The 20,791-nt window shown below is 39.3% G+C and overlaps 1 protein-coding gene across 1 annotated transcript in view; it reads left to right on the forward strand.

Moving 5' to 3' along the window:
* Window positions 1-325: 325 nt before the first annotated feature.
* The window catches only part of CCDC39 (coiled-coil domain 39 molecular ruler complex subunit), a 59,311-nt gene continuing 38,845 nt past the window's right edge, over window positions 326-20,791 (forward strand). Inside the window, exons 1-6 of the mRNA XM_004382305.3 lie at window positions 326-562; window positions 9,264-9,383; window positions 11,199-11,345; window positions 12,815-12,973; window positions 13,998-14,090; window positions 14,187-14,315. Of these exons, the coding sequence (XP_004382362.1) occupies window positions 473-562; window positions 9,264-9,383; window positions 11,199-11,345; window positions 12,815-12,973; window positions 13,998-14,090; window positions 14,187-14,315 (738 nt within the window). The 5' untranslated portion in view covers window positions 326-472. The remainder of the gene's footprint in view (window positions 563-9,263; window positions 9,384-11,198; window positions 11,346-12,814; window positions 12,974-13,997; window positions 14,091-14,186; window positions 14,316-20,791) is intronic.

The following is a 20,791-nucleotide window of genomic DNA, read 5'->3' on the forward strand; positions in this document are numbered from 1 at the left end:
AGTTTGTGTTACTCTTCACCAGCTACCATCACCAGGCAGTCGGCAGCTGCACAGCCCAAGTCCATCTGGTACCCGGTGGTCCCGGGCGCCCCAGGGCAAATTCAGGATCCTCCGGGATGCCGGGGGCGGGGGTGGGGAACGACCTGAGGCACCATTTGATGGAAACTTACGCCTGCGCCTGGCGACCCGCAAACCGCAGGAGCGAGAACTGAACCCCCCACTTCCCTCTGCTCTCGGAAGAAGAAGCGGTCCCTGAGGCTCACGGGAGGCGGCCTCGGCCGGAAGTTCCGCCTGCCGCCACGAGCGCTTCCTGTTTGGTAACTAAGGGCGCGGGACGGTTGCTAGGGCTCTGGTGGTGACTACAGAGGAGCTTTGCCGGTGCGCAGAGTTGACTGAGTGTTGGTCACCCGGCGACAGAGGAGGCGAATATTTCCTCTGCACCCTGTCTGGGGTCCTCTATCCATTTACTATCATGAGTAGCGAATTCTTGGCGGAGTTGCAGTGGGAGGATGGGTTCGCCATCCCGGTGGCGAGCGAAGAGAACAAACTGCTGGAAGATCAGGTGAGAATCCGGAGAAGGAGGCGGGGGAAGAGGAGGGTCTGTTTGGAGGTGTTTTCTAGTTGGCAGGAATACCCCACCCTTTAATTTCTCTCTCTTTGTTCTCTAACCACGTCTCTTGTAGGTCTAACGCTCTCCGCCGGTCATCTTCTCCCCTTCCCCTCCCCGCCTCGTTCGGTCCTTGCTGAGTAATTTAAAAAATATGGAAACAGTAGTTGATTTTCAGGGCTGTAAAGCCTCACTGTTGCTCCTCTCGTTTCTCCAACTCCACTCACTCATTTCTGGCCTCCGGGGCTGGAGAGGAAAGGCTGGTTCCCGCGCCCACTTTTTCCGTCCTTAGAATTAAACGTTCCTTGGAAATAGGCTTCTGAGGTGTGCAAAGCAACAGTAATTTGTGGATGTTTATAAACAACAGAACAAGTTGTGGTGGATGTTTCTTTGTGAGTTTCTGACTATGATGTCTAAAGACAAAGGTGACTTGAGATGTTTTCAAAGGGTAAGTTCTGGTAAGAATGTGAAATGTGCAATTTACCGCTTTTCAAAGTGAGGATTAAGTTGTCACACAATGCTGTAAAATATTTGACGTTGTAAGGAAGTACTTACTTGAATCCAGTTCATTAGTTGTTGGAAAAAAAGGTGAAACCTTTAGCAGACAATCTGAAGTTCCCTCACATGATAATATGCTGTGTGGAAGACAGTCCAAGAACAGATGATGCTTAAACATTACTTTATAGAAGAGAAAGTTTTCTCAGAAAAATGAAAGTGAAAAGCTTTGGACTATCTTTCGTAAAGAATAGAGACACTTTTCAAAAAATTCTGACCTGTTTACTCCTGTCTAATTTAGAATGCTGATTTTTTTTTTTTCTTCAAAGAAGGGCAATATTAGGAATAAAAGATCTAGCACTGAGAACTAGGAATAATAGTAAGAAGTATCCAACGCTGGGTCCAAATGCTACTTACTAGTGCTGAGTCTCTTTCTTCTTCTGTAAAATGGAGATGAGTAAAATTATTACTTCACAGGGTTGTTATAAGGCTCTAAGGAATAAATGTAGGTGAAAATTCCATTTAAACATTAGTTTTTAGTATTATTACCGTTACATCTGCCTCACAGAACTTTATATACATATTACTTAAATTGTTGTTGTTGTTGGTTGCCCTGGAGTTGATGCTGGCTCATGGCAACCCATGTGTGCAGTGTAGAACTTCTTCAGAGGGTTTTCAAGGCTGTGACCTTCTGGAAGCAGATTTCCACGTCTCTCTTCCAGGGCATCTCTGAGTGGTTCCAACTGCCAACCTTTTGGCTAGTAGTTGAGCACTTAACCATTTGTGCCACCTAGTGACTCATTTCGTAGATTAGCTATTTTATTTTTTTAAAAAAATTGCAGAGCAGTAAAAAGAAGAAGAGTGCGGGTCATAATCTTTTTACCTGAATAAATCTGACATTAAAAAAGCAACTGTCTTAAGTTTAGGATGTTCAAACGGAACAGAGAGTATAAAAAAATATGATACTGCCTCACAAAGGTACTCACTGTTGACCGTACAAGCGACTATTATGCATTAGACAAACATTACAGACATCTTGGTATACGTATATCCGGATAAAAAGAGACAAACAGGAATGGAATCCCACTATATATGCTGTTTTTAACATAAAATATTAAATTTAATTTTATTTGTACTTAAGAAAAAGAAAGGAATTGTTTAATTTCACTTAAATGTTACTTGATCTCAAGAGGTATTCACTGCTAAAAAAAATTCCTCTAAGATTAAGAAAAACTAAGAAAAAATGGTTAAATTATTTTGTTTTTAAACTCTGTGCTTTAATTTTAGACAGTATTGATTGACTCCCTGCTCCTAAAGATGAAGAATTTAGCACTCCTACACTTCTTCCCACCTTCTCTTCCCTTATGGAAAAAAAAACCCAAAAAACTATTGCAGTCAATTCTGACTTATAGCGACCTTATAGTAGTTTATTATTTTATTATTTATTATTTTTATGTTATCAAGATTTATTTGCCTTCTATTCAGTGCCCTCAGTTTACCACATGTGTTTAGTCTTAGTTCTAGATTTGAATTGATGTGATGGTCCTCACTACAACCACTTTTATCCTGTTTATCTTTTCTTGAATTTTTCATTTTGATTCATCTTTTGAGTGGTTGGATTTTATCCTCAAATGGTTGTTTTGAGAAGGGCTCATAGTACTTACATCTTACATTGCCAGTCAGGTTCTTTACATTGCCTGCTTTAAGTTTATATTCCTTAAATCATAGTATTAGATCTTCAAGATAGTATTTACCCCCTGGGTATTCAAAATGGTCAACTACCTAGATATAAAACAAGAAACTATAAAGGTCATAGAAGAAGAAAAAACAGGGTCAACGCTAGAGGCCCTAATACATGGCATAAATAGGATACAAACCATAACTAACAATACACAAACACCAGAAGATAAGCTAGATAACTGGGATCTTCTAAAAATTAAACACTTAAATGCTCATCAAAAGACTTCACCAAAGGAGTAAAAAGACAGCCTGCAGACCTGGAAAAAATTTCTGGCTATGACAAATCCGACAAAGGTCTTATCTCTAAAATCTATGGGAAAATCCAGCACATCTACAATAAAAAGACAAATAATCCAATTAAAAAATGGGCAAAGGATATGAACAGACACTTCACCAAAGAAGACATTTAGGCAGCTAACAGACACATGAGGGAAATGTTCATGATCACTAGCCATTAGAGAAATGCAAATCAAAACTACAATGAGATACCATCTCACCCTGACGTTACTGGCACTAATAATAAAAAAAAAACCAGAAAATAACAAATGTTCGAGAAGGTGCGGGGAGCTTGGAACTCTTATGTGCTGCTGGTGGGAACGTAAAATGGTACAACCATTTTGGAAAATGATATGGCACTTCCTTAAAAATCTAGAAATAGAAATACCATAAGATCCAGCAATCCCACTCCTGGTGTATATTCTAGAGAAATAAGAGCCGTCACATGAATAGACATGTGCACACCCATGTTCATTGCAGCATTGTTCACAATAGCAAAAAGATGGAAACAACCTAAGTGCCCATCAACAGATGAATGGATAAACAAACTATGGTACATAAACACAGTAGAATACTGTGCAGCAATAAAGGACAATGATGAATCTTCAAAACATCTCACAACATCACTGAATCTGGAGGGCATTATGCGGAGTGAAATAAGTCAATCACAAAAGTACAAGTACTGTATGAGACCACTATTATAAAAATTCATTAAAAGGTTTACACATAGAAAGAAACCATCTTTGATGATTACTTGGGAGGGGAGGGGTGAAGAGGGAAAAACATAACTAGACAATAGATAAGTGGTCACTTTGGTGAAGGGTAAGACAGTATGCAATACTGAGGAAGTCAGCACACCTGACCAAGGCAAGGTCATGGAAGCTTCATAGACACAACCAGACTCCCTGAGGGACTGAATTACTGGGCTGAGGACTGGGGACTATGGTTTCAGGGGACATCTAGCTCAATTGGCATAGCATACTTTGTAAAGAAAATGTTCCACATCCTACTTTGGGGAGTAGCGTCTGGGGTCTTAAAAGCTTATGAGTGGCCATCTAAGATATAAGGTACTCCACTGGTCCCACCCCATCTGGAGCAAGGGACAATGAAGAAAACAAAAGACACAAGGGAAGGATTAGTCCAAAGGACTAATGGACTACAACTACCACAGCCTCCACCAGACTGAGTCCAGCATAGCTCTATGGTGTCTGGCTACCACCACTGAATGCTCTGATAGGGATCACAATACAGGGTCACAGACAGAGCTGGAGAAAAATGTAGAATAAAATTCTACCTCAAACACACACGAAAAAACCCCAAAAACCCAGACTTACTGGTCTGATAGAGACTGGAGAAACTCTGAGAGTATGGTCCCCAGACCACTTTTAACTCGGTACTGAAGTCACTCCTGAGGTTCACCCTCCAGCTAAAGGTTAGACAAGCCCATAAAACAAGACTTAATGGGCACACCAGCCCAGGGGCAAGGACAAAAAGGAAAGAGAGGTCAGGAAAGCTGGTAATAGGGAACCCAAGGTTGAGAAGGGGAGACTGTTGACTTGTTGGTGTTGGCAACCAGTGCTACAAAATAATATGTGCATTAATTGTTTAATGAGAAACTAATTTGCTTTGTAAACCTTCATGTAAAGTACAATAAAAATAAATAAATCCATTCATCTACAGGCAGCTGATCTTCAACAAAGGGTCAAAGTCCATTCAATGGGGAAGAAACAAATGGTGCTGGCAAACTTGATACTCATATGCATAAAAATGAAGCAGGATCCATATCTCACACCATGCACAGAAACTAGCTCAAAATGGATCAAAGACTTAAAACTAAAATTATAAAGTTCCTGGAAGATAACACAGGCTTAAAACTAGGGGACCTGATTTTCAGGATAAATAGCCTATCAAACAAAACTAAACATTCATGAGTGACTAAAGATAAATCAGATAACTGGGACCTCCTGAAAATTAAATACTTATATTCATCAAAAGATTTTACTAAGAGAGTAAAAAGAGAACCTACAGACTGGGGAAAAAAGTCTTCGGCAACAACATATCCGATAAGAGTCTAATCTCTAAAATATATAGAAAACTTCAACAACTCAAGAACAAAAAGACAATCTAACCAAAAAATGGGCAAAGAACATGAACAGACACTTCACCAAAGAGGACATAACAGGTGGTCAACACATATGTGAAAAGATGCTCATGATCATTAGCCATTAGAGAGACATAAATCAAAACTACAATGAGATACCATCTCATACCTGCAAAAATGGCAATGATAAAAAAAACCCAGAAAACAACAAATGCTGGTGAGGTTGTGGAGGGATTGGAACTCTTATACATTGCTGGTGGGATTGTAAAATATTACAGCTACTATGGAAAACAGTATAGCACTTCCTCAAAAAGCTAGAAATAGAAATACCTTCTTGTCCAGCAATCCCACTCCTAGGTTCATATCCTTGAGATACAAAAGCTGTGACATGAGTAGACATATACATACCTGTGTGCATTGCTGCATTATTCACAATAGCAAAACATGGAAACAACCTAAGTGCACATCAGTGGATGAATGAATTAACAAACTGTGGTAAACACACACAATGGAATGCTATGTAACTATAAAGAATAATTAGGAGTCCACAAAACATCTTTCAACATTGATGAATCTGGAGGAAATTTGCTGAGTGAAATAAGTCAATCACAAAAAGACAAATACTGTATGGTCTCACTGTTATAAAAAATCAAGAGTAGATATATGCACATAAAGCAAAGTTCTTTGATGGTAACCGTGGATGGAAGGGAGAGGAAGGGGAGAGAGGGAATCACTTTCTACTTAGTAGACACTTGATACTTTTGGTGATGGGAAAGACGACCAAATATGGGTGAAGGCAGCACAACTTGACCAAGGTAAATATAGATACCAAGAAGTACACAAGAAAGAGGGCACAATATCAGTAAATGTTAAAACATATACAATTTTGCAACAACGGTAAAAACAACCAAAAAACGTGTGCCATTACATAGGTAGATATAGATGCATATATGTGTATAGAAAGGCACATGTGAGTAAATGCACTTGCATGTATATGTGTAGCTGTAAGCATATGTATATACACATTTGTGTGTATTGCATATATACTCATACAAATAACAAACCACATAGGGTGCACAGTTACTGAGGCTTCCTAGACATACCCAGACAACTCCTGGGATTGGTTTAATGGGTTAGAAGACTTGGGACGATAGTCTTGGGGGACAGTTTAGTCATTTGGCATAACATAGTTCACAAAGATAATTTTCTACATCCTGGATTGGCGAGTAGTGTCTGAGGTCTTAAAAGCTGGCGAGCAGCCATCTAAGATACAACTATTGGTCTCTACTCATATGGAGCAAAAGAGAATGAATGAAATCAAAAGCTCAAAGAAGAAACTAGTCCGTGGGACTAATAACCCACATGAACCACAACCTCTAACCTGAGACCAAAAGAACTAGATGGTGCCCGGCTACCACTACTGACCATTCTGACCAGGGACAAACAGAAAGTCCCAGATAGAATGGGAGAAAAATGTAGAACAAAACTCAAATTCCCAAAAAAGGCCATAACTGCTGGACCGATAAAGACTAGAGGAACTCTTGAGTCTATTGCCCTAAGATACCCTTTGAACTTGGAATTGAAGCTATTTCTGCAGGCTGCTTTTCAGCCACATAATAGATTAGCTTGTAAAATAAACAGTATCACCCATGAGACATGTGCTCCCTTAAACAATTAACTATATGAGACCAAAAGTCAACATTTACCCAAAAGCAAAGCTGAGAAGGCGAAGAAGGGAAGGGAAAGTAGATCAATGGAGACAACAAACAGAATGGAAATACCGAGAATGCTGACACATTGTAAACATTGTAGCTAATGGCATGGGACAACTTGCAGAAAAATGGTTAAAGGGAGACCTAATTTATTGTGTGAGCTTTCACCTAAAACACAATGAAATATTATTTTAAAAAGGGGTGAATCATGAACTAGACCAAAATGAAAGCCTTAATCCATTAAAACTGAAAGATAGAAATTTTTATAGGTCACATTCTCTGATCATAAGGTAATCAAATTTAACATAAATAATAAAAGTATGATCCTGCATCTTAAAAACATACAGATGTTTCTCAGAAGTATATTCCCAAATAGCCCTTAAATCAAAGAGAAATGAAAAAGGAATATTACCTTTTAGAATACAATGAAAGGAAAATTCTATATACCCAGATCCATGAAAAATAGCAAAAATGTCACTCACAGAAAACATAATCTTGTCCGGTTGCTATGGAGTCAGTTCTGACTCATAGCGACCCCATGTGACAGAGTAGAACTGCTGCGTAGGGTTTCCTAAGTTGTAACCTTCACGGGAGCAGACTGCTACATCTTCTGCGGAGTGGCTGGTGGATCTGAACTGCAGACCTTTTGGTTATCAGCCAGTGTTGTAACGCACTGTGCCGCATGGACCCTAATAAATTTTTGAAAAAAGAACAAAGTAAACAAAAGAATCAATAAAAAGAAAAACTAAAATTAATCAAATAAAGATCAAAAAAATATAAGACTAGTAAATTTAGTAGAATATAGGACATAATACATGAGTAAATTAGTATCAATTTTCTTTCTTTCTTAGATAAAACTTCATTGTTTGTGTTGTGCATCCCCAGGGGTGTACCCCCAACTTTGGGGACCACAGCTCAAGGCTGTACGGAAGCAGTACTGGGCAATCTTTCATTCTGTTGTCATGGGGTCCCCATGAGGCTAAGCCAACTCCATGGCAACTAACAACAATGTTATATTGTTTTAAGGGCTGACATTTTCTAATGGTCCTGAGAATCTATCTTGTAATGTCCTAAAGCTTTGTTTGTTTTATAATGATACTGTTTTGTTTCTGCTTGGTTCAAATTCAAAGGGAAACAAAATGCATCAAGAAACAGCGTCTGCTCTTGTGGGAATATAAAATGGTGCAGCTGCTGTGGAAAACAGTTTGGCCGTTCCTCAAAAAATTAAAAATAGAACTACCGTATGACCCTGCAATTCTACTCCTAGGTGTATACCAAGAAGAATCAAAAGCAGAGACTCAAACAGATACTTTTACACAAGTGTTCATTGCAGTGTTGTTCACAGTAGCCAGAAGGTGGGAACAACCAAAGTGTACATGGGCGGATGAATGGATAAACAGTGTGGTTTATCCATACAGTGGAATATTATTTAGCCGTAAGGAGAAGCGACGTTCTGATGCGTGCTGCAACATGGATGGACCTTGAAAATATTATGATAAGTGAAATAAGCCAGACACAAGGGGACAGATATTATGATTCCACTTAGATGAAGTATCTAGACTGGGCAAAGGTACAGAGCTAAGAGTCTGTTAGTAATCCCCAGGAACTGGGAGGAGGGGTTGGCAGGAAGGGCTGCTGAGTCTTTGCTTGGAGTGATGAAACCCTGCTGGACATAGACAGTGGTGACAGTTTCACAGTGTAGTGAGTCTTAAGTACTGCCACCGAATTGTGCACTTAAAAATAGCTAAAACAGCAAAATTTTTGTTGTATATATTTTACCACAGAAAAAAGAAAGAAAACAAGTTCTAAGCTCATGAGAGGTGGTTGCTCTGTTTTGTTAGGCTTAGCCTAAATCTATGGATTTTTTTTTTTTTTTTTTTTAATAGTGATTCAGGGAGGAGAAATCAGGCCTGGTGTCCAGCTGCTATTCAGATTTTCCTTCATGTTCTATGTTTCTGTTACATCTTATTGCTGTGCTCTTGTTTGCCTGCCTTAGAGATTTTATGGTTTAATCACGGAGTAGAATCTCATTTTTTCCCTCTAAGAACACAGTACTGCTGTATGAAAAATGCATTCTAGCAGTGGACCCTGCCTGCTACCGCTGCCAGTTGGAGAGAGAGGTCTATTCTGTGCAACAGGATGCCGACTTGCCACAGTAATTTCTGAACTGCAACAGTTTTATAATATTTAAAAGATAAGTAGATTTTAGAGGTTTAAATGGACATTTAAAGAAGCAAAGTAAATGAACATTTAATTTTCTCTTGATTTGAAGTCCTTCAGCATGGCAAAACTTGGTAGGGCTTTGGTTGATCATAGCGTTTCTTACTTGCAGTTGTCAAAGCTTCAGAATGAAAGGTCAGACTTGCAAGATGAGCTACGTGACTATGAAGAGCGAATCAACACTATGACCGCTCACTTTAAAAATGTTAATCAAGAGTTTGCCTTTACCCAGGTACAGTGATGTTGAAACGTGTTGATTGTATCGTATATAGTCACTGAACATTTCAGAGTACCTTTACATCTGTGAGTCTGTTGTAGGTAAACTAGGAGACACCAGCGTAACTAAACTATTGTGAGCATAACCTTGAACCTTGAAGTAGGCGGAAAAAAAGGCTTTGAGGAACTAGCTACTGCCGCCAAGTCCAAACAAATTAATTAATATAAAAGGAAAAATCACCGTTCAAACAATCTGGCGTATTAGGAAGCAGATTATGTGAGAAGGAAATGATGGCAGTGAGAAATGACAGCTGGAGGCAGAAACACTCCTGATATAAGCATCATAAATTTGTCTGCCTTTTAATTTCTCAGTGCCACCCACTGGGGCCATTTTGAATGGAGGCAGATCGTCCACACACTTCAGTAGCTTCCTGGGGTACATGGTATTTTAGCATGGTTCAAGAACTGACACTTATAATGATAATCCTGGGATGATAATAAGTTAAATTGTATTTAGGAGGCTTTATCTAAGATAAGGGGAAAGTTAATGCATTTCAGAAATATTTTTAACAGAAATAATAAAAACGAAGACTTGGAGTGATTACTGTATTTTTATGCAAAAATGTGTGCCTTCTACGTTTGTCAACCGCTCCCTCCCCCTCTCGAGGTATCTTCATAAGCACCGCCAAACCTTTTTTTTTACATGTTACTGTGAAAAAAAGTTAGCATAGTGTGCTTACGAAAATACCTCCCGGTGGGGAGGGAACAGTTGACAAACATAGAAGGTGCACGCTATTTGTGTAAAAATGCAGTAAGTAGTCTTCTGTTTTATGGACAATCTCTTCATGTGTAGGACCTTGCTCCCTGAGGATGCCCAGCAAACCACAAAGCTTGGCAAATCAGCAATGGAGAATTTACTCAACTTCCATCTTAAACTTTTTTTTCTTTTTTTTTTTTTTGAGCATTTACCTTTCTGAGAAAAAGTAATTCTTAAAAATGAACAAAGTCATGTTTTTATACCAATTTATAGTCATTTACATAAGTAACTATTTCCATGGTTTGCATGTCTTAGTAGAAACTTGAAAATATAGAACTTCTAAAAACAGTACTCAGCATTCTAGAATCCTGATTTGATTGAGTAATTGTTCAACTTTTTGGAACAATGTCTTTTCTTCAGTTTATTAAACCACTGAATTGAAAATTTGGGACACAGAAGCTGTATGTTTATCTCATTACAGTCAAACCTGATTAAACAGCATAATACAGACAAAAGGCAAACCTACAATATTCATAGCTTTAATACTGTAAAATCAATACTGCGAGTGGTAACTCTGCAGGACTACAAGGTCGTTAGTCAACAGATGCTAATCACGTGATTATATATTAATATATTGGAGGAAATACAACCGTCAGTGTTTAAATAATTCTTTAAAAAATATCTCTGTTAATTGGAATATGTGATTAACTCATATAATCATCCCATTTCCCAGTTATTTTTAATCAATGTAAGAAGATTTAGATACGTAATGAGTTACAGTTTCTAAGTCTCACTCTGTGAGCTTTGGTTTTCTTTAGTTTCCCTAGAACAACATAATCTCTGAAAACTGTCGAGAGTGACAGTCTGCCCTGGTCTAGTCCGTGGACTGCCTTTCTTACAAATGACCGCACTGCAGCCACAAGTCTAACGTGGTATAGGTTTGAGAGTAGTGGGATTAATAATACTTAATCTAAGAATTTTGTCAGGATTTATTGTTTGTCTAAGGGATTGTTGTAAATGTTTTATAATGTTAAAAATTTAAAAGTCTTCCCATCCTGTGTGTTTATTCTGCAGTCGCTTTGCAAGGCTAGGGAGCGTGAGATCGACAGCGAAAAGCATTTCAAGGCCGTTGCTGAAAGGGAGCTGGGACGAGTGAAGGGCGAGATCCGCCGGCTGGAAGGCGAGATGGCTTCCATACAGGCGAAGAGAAGCGAGAAGGAAGTACGTGTCGGAATGTCGCTTAGAATCTTGTACTACAACTCCCTCGCCAAGCAAGCATTGATTTCTTTTTTTTATGTACAGGAAAGGTATTCATTAGTTCCCTGGCATTTACTTACATTGTTTTATGGGACAAGGAAAGGCAAAAGGAACTGTGATTTGAATGACACGGTAATAGAATGTTACATTTATTTGCCATTATTCATTCACCAACTACTTGTGGAGCCTTACTCTGTACAAAGCACCATGCTGGCCACCTGTCATGAAATAACCGCTACATTTGTAAAAGCCACATTTAAAAATTCACTTTTTGCTTTGAATTTTATTTTCATTTAAAAATTTTACCTTTCATATTGTTTTATCCGCTTTGTAACAGTAATATTAACTAAAACCAGTTGCTGTTGAATAATCGACTCGACGGCAATGGGTTTTCGGTTTTGGTTAACTGTTACGTTTACTTCAATTAGAGATGCTTCCAAAATTCCTATATAAGAAGGCCTTAGGGGCAGCGATTTGATTGGACATGAGGCTGAAGAGGACTTGTCTTGGGCTTCAGGTAGCATATCAAGCACATTCTTTTTACTAAAATTGCATATATATTTGAGGTGGCTTTAGGGGCGTGAATGATGAGATTGTTGCGGGGAGCTACTCTAAAACCCTTTTAAAGCTACCTTTGGCTCAACTACTGTTTTCAACTTTGTTTCACCATCTTCCACCTGGTTTACTGCTAAAGAATTAAAACACAAATAAGATAGTTATATAAATAAATATGGTGTATTATAAACAGCTGGAAGGCAGGGACTAGATCTCTTCTATTTAACATGTTCTATATATAATGGGGAAACACTGGTGGTGTAGGGGTTAAGAGCGACAGCTGCTAACCAAAATATCAGCAGTTCAGATCTACCAGGCGATCCTTGGAAACCCTATGGGGCAGTTCTGCTCTGTCCTGTAGGGTCACTATGAGTCGGAACTGACGTGATGACAATGGGTTTGTTTTTCTATTTTTATATACGATGGAGCCTTGGTGGCACAGTGGTTAAGAGCTTGGCCGCTAACCGAAAGGTTGCTGCCGGTTTGAACCCCCCAGCTGCTCCGCATGTGGCAGCCTGCTTCCATAAAGATTTACAGCCTCGGAAAGCCTATGGGACAGTTCTAATCTATCTTACAGGGTTGCTATCAGTCGGCATCGACTTGGTGGCAGTGGGTTTGGTTTTTGGTAGTATATAATACCATGTTTTATTTTAGTTTGTATGTTGTTGTTAGGTGCTGTCGAGTCACTTCCGACTCATAGCAACCTTCTAGGATAGTAGAACTGCCCACAGGGTTTCCAAGGAGCAGCTGGTAGATTTGAACTGCCAACCTTTTAGTTAGCAGCTGAGCTGTGAACCACTATGCCACCAGGGCTCCATTCAGTTTGTGTAGTCATAGTAAATAAAGTTTGGTAATCTCTCTTTTTCTTTGGAAATTAGAACAGCATATTTAAAGCTACTCAAAAATTGGATGGTTTGAAGTGTCAGATGAACTGGGACCAGCAAGCACTGGAGGCCTGGTTGGAAGAATCAGCTCATAAAGACAGTGATGCCCTCACTCTTCAGAAGTACGCACAGCGAGATGATGATAAAATCAGGGTGAGGGATTCTAAATTGTGACTGTTAGGCTTTCTCTGGATCTCTCATATGTCAGCCCTTCTTCCTAAACTTGTACTTAGAATCTTTAAAACAGTAGTTCTTAAACTTTTTTGGGTCAGGAACTCCTCTGAGAATCTAATAAAGCTGAGAATTCTTTGTTAGAAAAATGACTGTATTCCATTACCCATAAATTTGTTCAGACAGTTTTACAGATCCTCTGAAGTCCTTTGACCATTTAGGGATCCATGGACCCTACGTTAAGAATCCTGACTTAGGGGGGTCCTTGAAAGCATTTCAGAAAAGAAAGGTTTGTACTAGAACTGTTTATAAATATTTTAGCTATTTTTGTCCGAAAATATTTTGAATGTTATATGTCATTTTTGCTGATTTGAGACTGTAATATTATTTGTTATTTGCTATATTTTCATGACCATCACTTAAAATCTACTTATAATTAAATCTGGTGATGTTATCAAAATTAGTGTTGTGAAGCATACCATTTTCTAGTAGATTTTATAGCAAATGTATTATTTTAAAAGCGGAGCAGAGCAGTAGTTAAGTGCTCGGCTGCTAACCCAAAAGGTTGTTGATTCGAATCCACAGCTGCTCTGTGGGAGAAAGATGTGGCAGTCTGCTCCTGTTAAGATTCACAGCCTTGGTAACCCTGTGGGGCAGTGGTACTCCGTCCTGTAGGGTTGCTGTAAGTCGCAATCGACTTGATGGTAGTGGGTTTGGTTTTTGGTTTTTATATTATTTAAATGACAAATTATAGTTTAATGTTTTTGTAATTTACTTTAAAAACTATCATTTATTTGAAAAACAATTGGGTTTCCGTGGTAGCTATATACAATCACATTAGCCCTTTGGGCAAAAGATAAGGAAAATATACGTATTTTTATAGTTGTCTTATATACCAAATAAATGTTGTATAATAATGTAATAATAATATAATACTTCATGTTAGACATGGTCTCTAACAGCTTTTAAGTGCATGGTAAATATTTGTGTGTGTAACTGCTCCTAGGCACTGACCCTACAGTTAGAAAGACTGACTTCGGAATGTAACCAGAAAAGAAAGGCACTGGACGGTGAACTTACAGAAACTCTAAGTGCACAGGTGGGTTTAATGAAGACTTTTGTTTCTTAATGTTCAAGATGATGTTGGCCAATGCACTTAAATAGACAGAAATCTTATTTGCTCTCTGTTTGACAGTTAGAATTGGATAAAGCAGCGCAAGACTTTCGTAAGATACATAATGAGAGACAAGAACTCATTAAACAGTGGGAGAACACAATACAGCAGATGCAGAGGAGGGACCGAGACATAGACAGCTGTGCCATGGTAAGCTGGTGGGTTAGTCCTTGCCCTGTTCAGCCGGGTTTAACTCATTCAGTGTGAATCACGTTGTTGTTTGAAAATCACCTTGGTGGGTTTCAGGATTTTTGGTAAATGTTTTTCAGAGTTGACTCTATTTAGAAATGTGATTTTTTGAAGATTATGTACTTAGTATTATAGTGCCTGAAGATGAGATCCTGCCATCTCTGAATCGGAGAACAAGAGAAAACCACCAAATGTTATTGCAGCAAAACCAATGTCCTGACGTACAACTGGTTGTCCAGGGTGCCTTGGATTTAACCCGTGTGCTAGCTGGTAGTGAGTTACAGGTGCAGGGCAGCCACGAAACAGTGAGGGAGAAACTGAAAACAACCCTGTGCTGTTGTTAGCTCCCCCGACTTGTGGCCTCAGTCAAGTTTCACTTTTGAAGCTGGGGCGCCAACAGTGAGGTCGACACTCAGCAGAGGAGGAATGGAGCGTCGGTAACACCCACCTGGAGCCCACGTGGGGCAGCGGTTAAATGCTCGACTGCTAAGGTCCATCGTTTGAACCCAACAGCTGCTTCTGTAAAGATTTACAGCCTTGGAAACCCTATGAGATAGTTCTTCACTGTCCTGTAGGGTCACCATGAGTTGGAATCTACTCGACAGCAACAAGTTTAACACAGACCCAGTGTTATCTCCTCTTACTTTCGGGGGTAATTTAGAACTCTTTCAGGAAAACATTAAAGGATGAAATACTAGTTTTCTGGGGAGTAAAAGTGGGAAGATTAATGGGAGTTTAGAAGGAGAAGGAATTGAAGAGGACAGAAGGCAGGTGAGATGTGTTAAAAATTCCATTCTGAATCTACTCCACGGAAAGGCCAAAACTCAGGTCACTGGGGGTTTGGAACTCTGATATCTGGATGCGGTTTACTTGTGACTCTTGATTTTCTGTAAGTAACCAACATTTAACAACAAAATGAGCTGTGGCTCCTAGGAGAGAAAGGGGGAACCAGTCTTAACTATGAGATCGTCTTGATTTTAATTCTGACATTAGGGTCTCTTTCTTGACTTCCTCTTGCTTTCAGAAATCAGGCATTGCCTGCCTGCTGTTTGTACATCAAATGTGCCAGATCAAAAATTGCAGATCCACAATCAGTATCAAGTGGGCATTCTCACATGGCCCCATGGCTAAATTGACTCTACCTGCTGATTTGGCAGAATCCACAACTAGCCTGCTTTCATTCAGCAAACCAAACCAATTACTGTCTGATCATTTCCGACTCATGGTGACCCCAGGTGTGTCAGAATAGAATTGTGCTCCATAAGGATTCCAGTGGCTGCTTTTTTTGAAAGTAAATCACCAGGTCTTTCTTCCAAGGCACCTGTGGCTGGACTCAAACTTTCAGTTAGCAGGAAGCACATTAACCATTTGCATCACCCAGGGACTCCACTCACATTCACAGTGGTTCGTTACTTACAGCTTGAGATCTCCAGGCTGGCTGTGTTGTCAGAGACCAGGGAGCGTGCTCAGAGGTGGTTCCATTTAGGCAGTGGTATACTTCCAACCAGCACTCTGAAAACAAACAGAAACCTGATTTGTAGCGTTTCTGATTTCTGTGGTGTAACTACTTTTATTACGGCTGCCTTTGAGCTCCAACATGATCCACTGACTACAGAGTCTAGAAGAGATGTGCAAATTGGCCCTAGTGAGCTGGGGAGGGCCGATTCCGGCACACCACGAGGGGATCTAGACTGAGACTGGACCCTTATGACCGTCTTCCTCAGAAACAATTCCTGCCTTTTCAGTGCCTTCTTTGGCTGGGGTCTTCTGGTCGTATGTCCTAAAATTGGCTTTTTAAAAGAGAGTTTTACAATATTTAGAAAAGGAAAAGGATTTTTCTACTATGGTTTTATTTTAGTGTAGAAATTTTGGGATATTACTTATAAGCTATCACCTATGTGAAAACTGTGAATAGCACTGTTAACAAATATGAATGTTAAACAATACCAATTATAATAGCCCCTAAAAAGATGCTTAGGAATGAATCTAACCAGGGACATAAAAGACCTATACAAAGAAAACTACGAAACCCTATTGCAGAAAACCAAAAGAGACCTACATAAATGGAAAAACATACCACATTCTGGATAGGAAGACTCAACATTGTGAAAATGTCAATTCTACCCAAAATGATCTACAGATATAATGTAATCTCGATCCAAATACCAACAACATTCTTTAACGAGATGGAAACACTAATCACCAACTTTATATCGAAAGGAAAGAGACCCCAGATAAGCAAAGGTTTATTGAAGAAAAAGAACAAAGTAGGAGGCCTCACATACCTGATCTCAGAACCTACTGTACAGCCATGGTTGTCAAAACAGCCTGGTACTGGTACAATGACAGACACATAGACCAATGGAACAGAATTGAGAACCCAGATGTAAACCCATCCACCTATGGTCAGCTGATCTTTAACAAAGGACCAAAGTCCATTAAATGCAGGAAAATACAGTCTTTTTAACTGTATTTTTTTTAACTGTAGTGCTAGCAAAACTGGATGTCCAGCTGTAAAAAATGAAACAGGACCCATACCTCACACAATACACAAAAACTAACTCAAAATGGATCAAGAACTAAATATAAAACCTAAAACAATAAAGATCGTGGATGAAAAAATAGGGACAGTGCTTGGGGGCCAAACACATGGCATAAATACAATACAAACCATAACTAACAAGACACAAACAGCTGAAGATAAACTAGATAACTGGGTGCTCCTAAAAACTAAACACTTAATGCTCATCAAAAGGCTTCACCAAGAGGGTGAAAAGAGAATCTACAGACTGGAAAAAAAATTGTGGCCACGGCATATCTGACAAGGGTCTAATCTCTAAAATCTATAAAATGCTTCAACATCTCAACAACAAAAAGGCAAATAATCCAATTAAAAAATGGGCAAAGGATATGAACAAACACTTCACCAAAGAAGACATCCAGGTGGCTAACAGACACATGAGGAAGTGCTCACGATCATCAGCCATTAGAAAAATGCAAATCAAAACTACAGTGAGATACCATCTCACCTCAACACTACTGGCACTAATTAAAAAAAGAGAATAGCAAATGTTGGAGAGGCTGCAGGGAGATTGGAACTCTTAAACATTGTTAGTGGGAAAGTAAAATGGTGCAACCACTTTGGAAAACAGTATGGCACCTCAAAAAGCTAGAAATAGAAATACCATAAGATCCAGCAATCCCACTCCTGGTAATATATCCTAAAGAAATAAGAGCCATCACACAAATAGACATATGCACACCCACTGCAGCATTAGTCACAATGGCAAAAAATTGGAAACAACCTAAGCGCCCATCAACAGATGAATGGATAAACAAATTATGGTACTTAGGCAATGGAATACTGTGCAACAATAAAGAAGATTGATGAATCCGCAAAAACATCTCACAACATGGATGAATCTGGAGGACATTATGCTGAGTGAAATAAGTCAATCATAAAAGGACAAATATTGTATGAGACCACTATTATAAAAACTCAGGAAAAGGTTTACACACAGAAGAAAATAATCTTTGAGAAAATGATCTTTGATGGTTACAAGAGAGGGAAGGGGTGGGGAGGAGGTAATCACTAACTAGATAGTAGACTAGTGTTAACTTTGGTGAAGGGAGGATAACATACAATATAGGGGAAGGCAGCACAAGTTGACCAAGACAAAGTCATGGAAGCCTCCTAGATACATCCAAACACCTTGAGGGACCAAGTTACTGGGGCTGAGTGCTGGGACCATAGTCTTGGGGGACATCTAGGTCAATTGTCATAACATAGTTCATTAAGAAAATGTCTTACATCCTACTTTGATGAGTAGCATCTGGAGTCTTAAAAGCTTGCGAATGGCCATCTAAGATACATCTATTGGTCCCATCCATCCAGAGCAAAGAAGAATGAAGAAAACCAAAGACACAAGGAAATTATTAGTCCAAAGGACTAATGGAGCACATGAAACACAGCCTCCACCACCTTGAGCTCAGAAGAACTAGATGGTGCCCGGCCACCACCACCAACTGCTGACAGGGATCACAGTAGTTTTCTGGACAGAGTGGGAGAAAATGTAGAACAAAATTCAAATTAAAAGAAGACCAGACTTACTGGTCTGACAGAAACTGGAGGAACCCCCAAGACTATGGCCCCCAGCTACCGTGCTAACTCAGAACTGAAGTCACTCCCGAAGTCCACCTTTCAGCCAAAGATTAGACAGGCCTATAAAACAAACAATAACACGTGAGGAATGCGCTTCTTAGTTCAGTCAAGTAGCCAAGACCAAATTGGCAAAACCTGCCCAAAAGCAAAGATGAGAAGGTAGAAAGGGAACAGGAAAACTGGACAAATGGACACAAGGAGCCCTGGGTGGAAAGGGAGAGAGTGCTGACACATTGTGGGGATTGCAACCAATGTCACAACACAATTTGTATACAAATTTTTGAATGAGGAACTAATTTACACTGTGAATTTAACACTTAAAGCACAATAACAAATGAATATTGAAGTAGATATTAAAGCATCTGATTAAGTGGGAGAAAAATCAATATAAGGTAGGAAAGTCTAGAATGATCATCTGAAATATGTAGATTTAGAAGGTTTTGACTTGTTTTTTGGTTGAATGAACACAGTAAATCTACAGAATGCTGCAGTTATTGAATGTTACATAATTTTTATAGAGAATGAATGGGAATACTGGATTAAACAAATTAAAAGATTTGTTTAAAGCAGAGTACCTCAGATACATATTCATGTAATATGGTAAGATGCACAGTATTACCTCAGCATTTCTAACATTCAGTGATCTCAGAATACACGCCTCCTCCTTCCCTACACACTCTCCTGGATTTGTTTAAAGCAGAGTACCTCAGATACATATTCATGTAATATGCTAAGATGCACAGTATTACCTCAGCATTTCTAACATTCAGTGGTCTCAGAATACACGCCTCCTCCTTCCCTACACAATCTCCTGGATTTGTTTAAAGCAGAGTACCTCAAATACATATTCATTTAATATGCTAAGATGCACAGTATTACCTCAGCATTTCTAACATTCAGTGATCTCAGAATGCACGCCTCCTCCTTCCCTACACAATCTCCTGAATTTGTTTAAAGCAGAGTACCTCAGATACAGACTCATTTAATATACTAAGATGCACAGTATTACCTCAGCATTCCTAACATTCAGTGATCTCAGAATACATGCCTCCTCCTTCCCTACCCAATCTCCTGGATTTGTTTAAAGCAGAGTACCTCAGATACATATTTATTTAATATGCTAAGATGCACAGTATTATCTCACTCAGCATTCCTAACATTCAGTGATCTCCGAATACACACCTCCTCCTTCCCTACACACTCCTGGATTTGTTTAAAGCAAAGTACCTCAGATACATATTCATTTAATATGCTAAGATGCACAGTATTACCTCACTCAGCATTCCTAACATTCAGTGATCTCAGAATGCACGCCTCCTCCTTCCCTACCCAATCTCCTGGATTTGTTTAAAGCAGAGTACCTCAGATACATATTCATGTAATATGCTAAGATGTACAGTATTACCTCAGCATTTCCAACATTCAGTGATCTCAGAATGCACGCCTCCTCCTTCCCTACACAATCTCCTGGATTTGTTGTTTGGTGGGGCTCCAGTTTGGAAAACTTGAAATAAATATATTTCAGGGTAATGTTTCTTTCTTCCTCCAATTCATCCATCCCATTGCCCTCTGAATCACTTGTAAAAACCACATCTGATCTTTTTATTCTTCAGCGTAAATATCTCGTTTGTTCCACGTTGCATAAAAGTTGACCCTCTTTACACATGGCATTTGAATTTCTTCACAGTTTGGCCCTAACCTCTACCTTTCCAGGTTCATCCTTTTTATTTGTACCTCACCCCTTCTTAATCTATCCCCTCCCCAACCAAGCTCTTCCATCTGACACTTTAACCACATTAGACTGTGGATCTCCACTCATTTTTGTAGGTCTGACTCAAATGATGCCTCTTGGGTAGTCCCTTCTGATAACTCCTCTTGGGTAGAATTCATCATCTCTGTGTTCCCAGAGGACTTTGTCCACATCTCAATTACTGTACATGGTGTGTGTTATTTATCTTCATATACCCAACACTAGTAATAGGGAACTGCCAGAAATTCAGGCCGGATTCAGAAGAGGATGTGGAACCAGGGATATTATCATTGCTGATGTCAGATGGATCTTGGCTGAAAGCAGGGAATACCAGAAACATGTTTACCTGTGTTTTATTGACTATGCAAAGGGATTCGATTGTGTGGATCATAACAAATTATGGATAACATTGTGAAGAACGGGAATTCCAAAATACTTAATTGTGCCCATGAGGAACCTGTACATAGATCAAGAGGCAGTTAACAAGGGATACTGCGTGGTTTAAAGTCAGGAAAGGTGTGCGTT

The sequence above is a fragment of the Trichechus manatus genome, unplaced genomic scaffold (genome assembly GCF_000243295.1).
Source record: "Trichechus manatus latirostris isolate Lorelei unplaced genomic scaffold, TriManLat1.0 scaffold00092, whole genome shotgun sequence".
Taxonomy (NCBI): Eukaryota; Metazoa; Chordata; class Mammalia; order Sirenia; family Trichechidae; genus Trichechus; species Trichechus manatus.